We start from the raw sequence: 11,714 nt of genomic DNA on the forward strand, positions 1-11,714 counted from the left end.
AGTCTACCACCACACCATGGCGGCCGCCTGGCTACTCGACCGGAAAATTCAATACAAGAGTTCGAAAAACTTGTTTAAGTGTATTTTTGCCTTTTTTTCATTTTAATTGATTCTCGTACATAATCATTTTTCAGAAGATAGCAATTTTTTTTGTAAGCTAGGCCGGATTGAATTAACGAGCTGACTTAATCTTATTTTTATTCGTACTGTACCATACCAAGCGACCCTGTGTTTTAAGCATCTTTTGTTTTTGTTTGACGTTATTTCAATTTGGCAGCTAGCGTCGCTCGCAGAAATAAATTTTATTGCTGCTTCTTTTTCGTGTTGTTTATTATAATTTACTTTGATTATACATAAATTGGATATTGTACACAAGTTAAAGCAGAAGCAAAAAAAAAACTTTATTTCATAACAAAGAGGCGCGGTCATGGATTTCCAATTCGTACTACCAACAACGAATGCGGAGCTGCTAAACTCCAGCGGCGATAGCTACTATGTGAAACAAGTATATGCGCCCAATGAAATTGGAGAACGTTTAAAAGGTAAATATCTCTATGATATGTAAAATATATGAAACTAATTTTATTGTTTGGTGTGCAATCACCCAGCTTGCAGGCAGATGGTGCAACAAGGTGATCCGTTCTACCTTTTCGACCACTTCGACACATACTTCACAGTAATTGAGGGACGCGGATTTGACGCTGCTACTACTACCAACCTTATGCGCAGCTTTGATTTACTCTACATCACGGTCGATAAATTAGGCCAGCGTTTGGCACCTATTCTTTCATGTAGCGATACTTCACAGAGTTTGCAGGATCGACCGAGTTATTTGAATCTTACCAAAATGGCACTATTTTTACAAATTAATATAGTGCGACGTATTGATGCCACATGTGCCCAAACACAGCAACAACAACAGCAGATACAACAGAAAAAACGTCCAAAACAAAGTGAAGCGCTAGAGCAATATCCCGACTGGGAGTCTAAGCGAGGGCGCTTTCTAGTGCAGCTGTACAACATTCTACAATTTCCGCTCGAGAAGCTTTGGAATCCACCGGTTGCAGAAGAGAACTTTGTAAATTTAGTATGTGATATTTGTTACCGTACATTGGAAATAACACATTCGCGTTCAGACAACCGCCATATTACGGACACCGTATTTCAAATCCTCGGTACAGCCATAAAACGCTACAATCATGCATTAACATTTCCAGTGCGTATACTGCAAATTTTGCGCACCACAGAGCATGCAGCTGTATCGATTGCTAGCGGTATAAACGTCTTGCATGAAGAGTATGGCATATCTAGTGTTTTCTCAGTGCTCATAAAAGATATTGTTGAAGCCTTGACTGTGGATTCCGCTGATACGGTAGTGTCGCGGAATTTTTCTAACTTTCTAATGGAACTTGCTGGCATAGCACCTAAACTAATGATACCACATTTGTCAACGCTTTGCGATGAGTTACTCAATTGTGAATCACATACACTACGTAATTGTATATTACAAATAATGGGTGATGCCATTGTTGGCGAATTGACATCTGAAGAACTATCTGAGGACTTGAAGGAAGCACGTAATGAATTTTTAGAAAATCTTTTGGCGCATATTAACGATGTTTCGGCGCATGTGCGTGCCAAAGTATTGCAAATATGGAATAATATGAAAGAAGAAAACGCAGTGCCATTATCATTTCAGTTAAAAGTATTATGTGAAGCTGTCGAACGTTTGGAAGACAAAACTTCATCAGTACGTAAACAGGCTGTGCAGTTACTTAAGTCGTTTTTGGAGCGCAATCCTTTTGCAGCCAAACTGACGCTTGAGGAGCTCATGAAGAAACATGAAGAAGAGTGCGAAAAGATGGAAAAATTGAGTGAAGTGCTGGCGGAGGAACGTAAAAAAGCTGAAAAGTTGGATGAGGAATGGAATGAGGTCATACCGGAAATTTTGCCTATTGTAGAGGCGCATTTAAAAGAATGTAAGTTTTTGTAGGACGATGGCCACATTCGTCCGGAAATTTGAATTGTATTAAAAAGATAATTTTTTCTTAATCATTCGAAAGGTATGTTTTAAGTTTTATTTTCTGCTTTGTTCTGATTGGTGTTTCTATTTCCGCTGCTATGGCTGCGAATTATTTAAAAAAAAATCTTCAGGACGGATATAAAAATTATATATTCGACCGGAATTTTCGAACTTTTTATTACAAATCTTATCTTTGCCCATTTATAGTATCTGTTAACATACTCTCAAATGAAAAAAATATATTGTCAAACTTCTTTTCTGTCTTCTAGGCACTGAAGATTTACCAGAGAATACGCAGGAGAATTATGAGGATATGATTCAACGTACTTCTACACTGTTGCTGGAGAAAAAATATCGTGAAGCAGTGATTTTAGTGCGTAAAGCCGATCATGTAGCTGGTAATGCGGAATTGAGGTAGGGAATAAACCTTCATTTCTGTATAGAGAACTACTTAAGTTGCGGTACTGATACCGTTGGAAACTAATGTTTCTAATTTTATATCATGTTTAAATTTTTTCATTTCATTTGAAGACACACTTTAAAACTGGAGGAACAATGTGCTTATTATATGGCCCTACTGAAGTCCTATATCTTTTTGGCGAATGGCTGCAAAGATAGCGTAAGTTTTACCTTATACCATAAATTATTTAAACTATACAATACTATCCTTTTTTTTTATTGTAGAATGAAGAGCTTGGTACGCAAATAAAAACCGTGCAGTTTTTGCAAGATTCAATTGAGTTTTCAAAAGTCATTACAAAAGCAGTGCCGAAAATACAAGAATTGCTGCTCTCCAAAACAAATTCTGATGTATTTGAAGCCGTGGATCTCTTCACCACTGGTTATATGTTTGGAATTAAAGGCACAGAAGGAGGCATGCGACAAATGTTGTATTTAGTTTGGTCATCGGATAAGGAAAAACGTGATTCAGTATCGAATGCTTATAAGAAAGTTTTGTTCACCACAGATCAATCAGGAAGGTTAGAAATTAATGCTGAAATGTGTTAAAAATAATTTCTTACAAATGCCTAATATTTTTTTAAATTCTAGAGCTCACGCCATAAAAGTCATACAAAATCTCATGCGTTTCCTTGAGGAGCTTGAGTATGGCCACTACACTGCCATGGAATGTTTAATGCGCGAATGGGTTTCTACAGATGATATTGATGCTGCTATTATACAAGTACTATTCGAACGTTTCACATTAAAATTAGAAGGTACTTCCGATAATGAGTCACGTCTAGCGCTCCAACTTTTAATAATGGCCTCAAATGCAAAGTCGTCAATTGCTTCTGCAAATATGAATGTAATTGAAACAATTGGTTTGGGTGAACGCGCCAAAGCGGATCCGCGCATTTTCATTGGTTGTTTAGAGTTTATGTTGAACTCAATCGATTCGAGCATACTTTCGAAATTCTATAAACGTTACGAACCGGACTCGCCATTGGCACAAAAAGTAGTGGAACTCTTCCAACAATTTTTTTTCCATCCTGGTGTACCAGATTTTGATAGGTTAACAATGCGCACGTTGGAATTTTTCTATCATCTATGTCAGACACCAGATATAATTTCCCAAAAAATTATTGTTGGTTTGCTGAAAAAATTTCGCGATTTTGCCATAACCACTACAGATATCACTGCTACACAACAGGCACGCGCACTAGAAACGCCCTTCTCACAGCAGATACCAGAAAGTCAACCGGCTGTGCGTGGATCCGATATTGCACAGCAATCACAACAACGTATGCCCGTATTCCTGTTGACACGCTTCCTTTTTACCATTGGATATATGACATTGAAAGAAATGATTTTCTTAGATATTGATGTATATAATAACATGAAGTTCAGACAAGAATTGACTGAATGTGAAGAGAAGAAAAAGAAGAATGCTTTCAATACGACACGGCGAAAGACGGGTAATTTAAATATGTCCGCGACGGAGTCGTTGAAGCGTTTGTCTGGTACAGCTGCTGAACCCCAACAGGAGGTAAGCAAAACTATTTTTTTGTTTATATTTTATTTTAAGTGAACTAAAATTTTGTATCTACCAGCCGGATGAAGATCTTGTTGGCGCCACTGCTGAAGATAATATAGCTGAACTTATCAATCACATTTGTGAAGATGTTTTATTGTACGCTGAAAATTCATTGCTCGGAAAAATATTTCCCTATGTAATGGAAATTTGCAAATATCCTGTGAAGTACCGCGATCAATCTTTACAACAAGCCGCTACGCTTACACTCATACGCTTCATGTCCGTCTCGTCCAGTTTCTGCGATGCAAATATGCCCTTTCTCATGAACATTTTAAGTCACACAAAGAATATAAAGATTAAATGTAATATTGTAATTGGTTTATCCGATTTAACGTTCCGTTTCCCCAACATAATTGAGCCTTGGACAGGTCACTTCTATTCTACATTGCATGAAAAAAACACTGAACTACGGTTAACAGCAGTAAAGATGCTCTCCCATCTTATTTTACATGAAATGATACGCGTGAAGGGACAAATCGCTGACTTGGCTATGTGTATTGTGGATCCTGATGACGAAATTAAAAATATCACACAACAATTCTTCAAAGAGATTGCTAACAAGTCAAACATCCTTTACAATGTGCTACCCGATATTATTTCAAAATTGAGTGATATTAATTTAAATGTGGAAGAAGAGAAATATCGCACCATAATGCGTTACATACTCGGCCTCATACAAAAGGATCGGCAAGTGGAAACTTTAGTAGAAAAGCTTTGTTTACGTTTCCCTGTTACGCGCGAAGAACGTCAATGGCGAGATATTGCTTACTGTCTAAGTCTGCTCTCTTATAATGAGCGCACCATTAAAAAGCTCACCGATAACATACAACATTACAAAGATAAAGTACAAATCGATGAAGTATATCAATCTTTTAAGTTGATCATTAGCAATACATCAAAACTGGCTAAACCAGAGTTGAAGGCGGCTGTCACGGAATTAGAAACCCGCATAAATGAATGCCTCGAAGTAAATGACGGTCAACCACGTGAAGATAAAGAAGGCGGTGGTGGTGGTAGAGATTCCAGCACAGGTCGCGCTGAGGCGCGTAACAAACGCACAAAAGACAACAAAAAAGGTGGCACTCAACGCGCCGGAAGCGGACGTCGTGGTCGTCGTGGAAAATCATCAAGCAGCGAGCCAAGTAGCACTAGCGAGGATGAAGCACGACCAAGCACGCAAAAACAACAACAGCAACAACATAATAAACCGCCAATGCGGTCTACTCAGCAACAACAACGCGGGCGTGCAGCAATTGTTGACACTTCATCTTCATCCGAGGAAGAACCAGCGCGTGGTGGTCGTAAAGCGCTCATAGATAGTAATAAAAAAGCAACAAACGTCACGAAATCAAATGCTCCTGCTGTAAGTAAATCGCACTCTGCTCAACGCACCAAAGTTATTGAAGAATCCGCGAGCTCTGATGATGAGGGAGAACAACATCCGCAACGCAAACGTGGACGCGGCAATCGAAAATGAACTACAGATAAGATTTTTTTATTTTCTATTCACGTAGCTTAGTTACTCGAAAAAGACTATCACCATATAACAAGAAAATACGCTTTATTGTTAGATTAATCATATTATAAATATTTTTTTTTTAAATTGGTCTTCAATTAATACAAAAAATAAAAAACAATTGCATATACATTTTTATAAATAATCGTCGACACATATCATCAATTAAACCACAATTATAGTTTAAGCTCAATCCGCAGCGTCTAGCGCTTGTAATAATAAAATAACACGTAGGTTTCAGGTTCAATGAATTTTCCGTGGCAACTTCCATAGATGTGATATCACAACTATTTCATATCACTTTGCTCCACATCGCAGCCTTATTTTCAATCAGTGAGTTCTGCTGACATGCATATACATATGTCAATTTCCATCCACATAACGTATGTCAATGACATCAATAGTATTCAAGTGATATAACTCTATAATAAGGTAAATTGCAGCGTATCACGCGCTTCTCACTGTCAAGTCATCTCTCAGTCGTCTTCTATGCAGACCTGTTAAATAATGATTACTAATGGTAATGATTAGCCGTTCCATTGATTATTTTCTTGAAACGCCATTTAATGATTACTTGCCATTATTTTCTATTTTTAATGATTACCTTTCAATTGATTAAAAAAAAATCATGATTTTTTCCGATTATTGAAAAAATCAATAAAATCAGAAATAATAAAAAAAACAATCAAAAATCAAAAATAACACTGGTCGACGGCCAAAATTTACCAGAGACGCCGTTATGAAATTCGTATGTAAAACCACCCCCCTGATTTCTAAAATCGAGTTCATTTTTGATTCTATGGTACCGTTTTTGAGATATTTGCAATTTACCGTTATTCGAAAAAACCAAAAAGATGGCTCCCTTTAATTACGTATGTCTCACGAACGGGTCAAGCAATTGCAAAAAAGTTTACAGAATCGGAAAGACGGTAAAATTTGCTATAAATGCATTATACATTGTTTTTTGCTCAACCAGATAGTTTTCGAGATATTAGCTTATCATTTCAGATTTTTGTATATTTTTTCTTTACGTAAAGCTCTGTTTAATTAGAAAAAGATAAGCTATCATCGAAGAAAATCGATTCAAAACTACGTAAGTTATAAGCGATCAAATAAAAATACCCAGGTTGCGCAATTTCAAAGTATACCTCAAAACGTATGTATGGTATAAAGAAGAGTGAAATATCTATCTATGCTCTGTTTCTATTTAGTTAAAAGTTCAATTTATGAATGAAATTACCCATATTTTTAACTTTTTTTTTAATTTATTTATATTTATACTATATTCTAACAATCTTTATCTTAATTTGATTTTACTATGTAGTCGAAATAATTATGTGTTCTAGTTTGACGCTTATTCAGTTTAGGATCGATTTCTCTTATGAGAAACCAGCAGTAATCACCCATCATTGCGACGTCCCAGAATCCTTGATATCGATTCTCAATTAATTCCATTTGCTGATGAAACCTTTCGCCATGTTCGTCACTTTCGTCGCCAAGATTTACCGGAAAAAAGCTCAAATGTGAGTGCAGAAAGTGAATTTTTAAGGACATATTTACGCCTGGAAAGAAAATATTAGTTAGGTAAACAAGTTATAAAATTTTGGGATATTAAATTTAATAAGCCTTTAATATTTACCCATTTTCGCATAATTATTGATTAAGTCGTTCACTATCTGCTCGTATTTAGGGCTTTTGTGTCTACCGAGAAAAGAAGCAACGACCTTTTCAAAGGATTCCACGCTGCTGCCTCAACTGATGAGAGTAGTCCTTTGAATTGATTACTGTTGATCGACTTTTTTATTTGTTCCAACAAAAATACCTTCCTTTATCTTGGCTTGAGAAATATCTGGAAAAATTGTTTTCAAATAGTCGCATGCTTCGCCTTCTTTGTCCAAAGCCTTAACAAAGTTTTTAATGAGACCGACTGATGTGTAAGGGTGGAAGTATGATTTTCTCTTTCTTGACAAAAGGGGTGTATTTGATGTTATCCACACCAACGGTAAACTCGACTCTTTCCGGCCAATCCTTTCTGGCGTAGTGGTCCTTACGAGCTCGGATATCCCACATGCAGAGGAAGCAGCAGTGCTTGGTGTAGCCACTTTGTAGACCGCATAGCATTGCAACAACTTTGAGATCAGAACATATTTTCCAATCATGCTCTTCATATTTGATAAATTTGAGTAGTTTTTGCATTTCCTCGTAGGTTTCCTTTTTATTTACTGCATTTGCGATCGGGATAGAAGGCTTTTTGTTACCAATATGCAATAATACAGCCTTCAAACTCAGTTTATTGCTGTCTATGAACAATCGCCACTCTTTTGAATCATATGTTTGACCACTCTTTGAATAAACCAGGAATGTCGTTGCAGTAGCATATACTGAAGTGTGAATCTCGGCCTTTTCCTTGGATAGTTCCAAATCTCTTATCCAATCATTAAGTTGTGCTTGTGGCAGAACGTTTCTCTCGTTTCCCATGCGAATTTCAGTACAACTTGATTCCCCGCACTCAGATATTACTGTTGACAATGGAACTGGATCCGCAACTGCCGTTGAATGTAGTACGGGTAATGTCACTGTAGGTACGCTGGCATAGGTTACTCTTGATCTTCCAACGCCAAGTCTTTTGTTTGACAAATATAACATTCTATTGAATGGCAAGTAGGTTCTCTCCATATCATTGGTGTATCAAATTTATTTGTTGTCCTGATTCCGACTGAATCAATTCTACTCGACACGATGTACACAAAGTGTTCGGTGTCCATGGTTTTTCAGCATTTTTAAGCTCAATGTCAAAATACTTGGAGTATAAAGTTTTCATATGATCTGAGAACACTCGTCGTCGCCTTATGATAGAATATTGGCCACACATGAAACAACTTATCTGGATCGTTATTACACTCAAATTCTGGCGTCCTTTTACTCATTTTATTTTGTTTAATAAATCACGGTTTTGAAATTTGACTTATGAACTGAATTATCTCCGGCGAGCCTTGCAGATGTTATGAAGTTTCAAGGCGCATTAACTCATATTTATACTCGGAACAAGAATAAAATTGAAAAAATCAAATCTTACCTAGACAGAAAGGTTCCTTTTTATACGAAGCCGGGAAAAGAAAATACTACCTGCTTAAGATGTAGGCTTTAAAAATTTTCTGTGTAAGTGACGGAAATACATGTTTATAATTACATGCCTACAGCAGGTTTCGAACCCAACCACTCTTCCTCGAATGCAACCACTCTACCTACTATAAAACAATTCGAGTATTAAAAGTACTATTTGATTTATTTAAAGAAAAAGTATTATAATTGTTATGGTGTTATTCGTTTATCCGGATAATATCCCATTTGCACTTTATACCTTTAATATATGTATGTATACATACATTGAAGTTGCGCAACCTGGGTATTTTTATTTGATCGCTTATAACTTACGTAGTTTTGCATCGATTTTCTTCGATGATAGCTTATCTTTTTTCTAATTAAACAGAGCTTTACGTAAAGAAAAAATATCTGGAAAAAAAGTTGTGGTTTTGGAATGCTGCCCTCGCAAAGAGTCATTTTTTTCATAAAAAAAAACCAAAAACCTGAAATGATAAGCTAATATCTCGAAAACTATCTGGTTGAGCAAAAAACAATGTATGTATGTATTTATAGCAAAGTTTATCGTCTTTCCGACTCTGTAAACTTTTTTGCAATTGCTTGACCCGTTCGTGAGATACAAGTAATTAAAGGGACCCATCTTTTTGGTTTTTTCGAATAACGGTAAATTGCATATAGCTCAAAAACGGTACCATAGAATCAAAAATGAACTCAATTTTCGAAATCAGGGGGTGATTTTACATACGAATTTCATAACGGCGTTTCTGGTAAAGAGAAAAAGTTGAAATTCGTGGTCCAGTGTAATCAAAAGTAATGATTATTTTAAATTTTTTTTATTTTTTTTTATTTTTTTTTATTTTTTTTTATTTTTTTTTTATTATTTTTTATTATTTTTCCGCTTTGTTGACAGAAATATTTTTGTTTGTTGCATGTATACCGAGGCGAATATATACATGCAACATATAGGGTGAATAGTATATGAGCGTTGATATATTGACATATTCTCAGGTAAGAATATACACATGCGCATTATTACATTCATTATATAAAATAACTAGCAGACCCGGCAGACGTTGTTCTGCCCTAAATTTGGCCTATCTGCACACATTTTAATAAGCTTTTAACATCTAACTCCTATTAACCACACATTCTAGGGGTATCCGGGTCCACGTTTTGGCTTGTATCTCGAGACCCTAGTCACCCAGCGGTATAATATTGTAACGAATTTATTGCAATTCCCCTTGCCAACGTTCGTATCACTAAACTGTTGAATAAATAACCCTAATATTGAATAATGGAAAAATGGCCTTTATTAAATTACTTCACAATAACACTTATACTTTGCAACGAATAGCTTGCTTAATAACCAAACTGATTGATAGCTCAAATGAAAACTGACTTCCAAAATAATACTGCTATGGCTCGCTAGATAGCGTCTTAATCGAAACTGCTTGATAGCTCAAATCAAACTGCATTCCAGCGCCTCTACATTTGCTGCCTTTTATACCCTCTGATTTCAACGTTCGCATCTTCTAGGCGCTCCCATTTCCAGAATCTACTAGATGCCATCAGCTCTCAAACTTCTCAGCTGTAACTACAATTGCATGAATTTATAGCTTCTGTCATTGCATACTTTCAGGAGTATCTCAGATATATGCATGTGTTTGTGCACTAATTCTCCGCTGCTCGTATACATGTGTAGACGCAATTATTGTTTTGTTTATGTAGATACATAATGATTGATCTATGGATGTGCATGATATCACTGTTTAGCATCGGCTTAGAGATAGCAACACCCCTTAGTTTTGCTAATATTCGTAACAATATATTACTCTGTACTAAAGCACTCATGAACAGCTTTCCTTTGATATCCATATTGTATAAACACTGTCTAGGCATTCACGGACCCACGTTTTAGCCTATATCTCGAGATCCTAGTCACCCATGGGTATGAAAATTACCCTCTACTAAAGCACTCATCAACAGCTTTCATTTGTTATCCATATTCTATAAACACACGTGGGGTAGCCGGGTCCACGTTTTGGCCTATATCTCGAGAACCTGTACGTCGATCGCAACCAAACCTATGTAATAACCACCGCGGGAGGTATACGCAACTTGTGTGAAAGTTTGAACAAAATCGACCGACGCATTTCTTTAAACACCGGCGACCAACTAACACACATTTTAGCCTTTCTTTTTATATAAGTTAAGTTTTTCAGTCACAATTAAAACACCTTTGAATTTTTAGTAACAATAAACTTTATTCAGCGATCACTACTTTTAATATTTAATAAATTTTATTTAGCGATCACGGTTTTTACTCCGACTACGACTTATCGTGTTAAATCAAAAACTAAAAGACTAATTTCTTATTCTAAGCTGCCGCCTTAAATACCCTTTGTCTATCTATGATGTTGTTGTTGTCATATGCCGTGATCTTGTGTGATTGGTGAAACTGTTATTGGGATGCATTGCTATCAAACACCCACTGTGAAGTTGTTGTTGCAATGCCTGACCGAGCCAATTCTATTATAGAATTGTTATTAGTATTTATTGCAAACCCAAGCGCATCATGTTGTTGTAATGCTTGGCTGACCCAAACATAATACTAAGCTGTTGTTAAGCAATACTCTTAATTTGGTTTCTGGGTACCATAAAGGGGTTTGAGGCTTTTTTAATGTTGCTAAGCAAGTGATGAAATAAGTTGGGCTGTACTTTTGTATTAGCCTTGGGCATTGGGTTTTTAGGCTAGCTCTCATTGTTACTAGACAGGTGATGATCTCGTTGAGATATGGTTGAATCCCATAACTGGAGATTTTATGGCGTGTTAATGGTTACTCCGCAGAATTTATAGACGGCGTGTTTGTTTGTTAAAAACAAGATCAAGGCAATGCTAACTGCTGGGTAATATTTTTGCCAAATATTAGAGGCAGACATGATATGATAACTTATATATATACATTTTTATTTTTCACACTTCACTATAATATTAAAACAAAATGCAGATTTTCGATGCTTTTGAAATTCGGCTTAAA

General features: G+C 36.2%; 1 protein-coding gene across 1 annotated transcript; it reads left to right on the forward strand.

Moving 5' to 3' along the window:
- The first annotated feature begins 282 nt into the window (after positions 1 to 282).
- On the forward strand, positions 283 to 5,719 carry Cap-D2 (CAP-D2 condensin subunit). Its single transcript, XM_067771885.1, has 7 exons — positions 283 to 542; positions 609 to 1,979; positions 2,293 to 2,437; positions 2,555 to 2,642; positions 2,708 to 3,003; positions 3,074 to 4,010; positions 4,075 to 5,719. The coding sequence occupies exons 1-7, from the start codon at positions 428 to 430 to the stop codon at positions 5,533 to 5,535; spliced, it is 4,413 nt and encodes a 1,470-aa protein (XP_067627986.1). The 5' UTR covers positions 283 to 427; the 3' UTR covers positions 5,536 to 5,719.
- Positions 5,720 to 11,714: the final 5,995 nt, after the last annotated feature.

Source organism: Eurosta solidaginis, chromosome 3, assembly GCF_040869045.1.
Source record: "Eurosta solidaginis isolate ZX-2024a chromosome 3, ASM4086904v1, whole genome shotgun sequence".
Classification (NCBI taxonomy): Eukaryota; Metazoa; Arthropoda; class Insecta; order Diptera; family Tephritidae; genus Eurosta; species Eurosta solidaginis.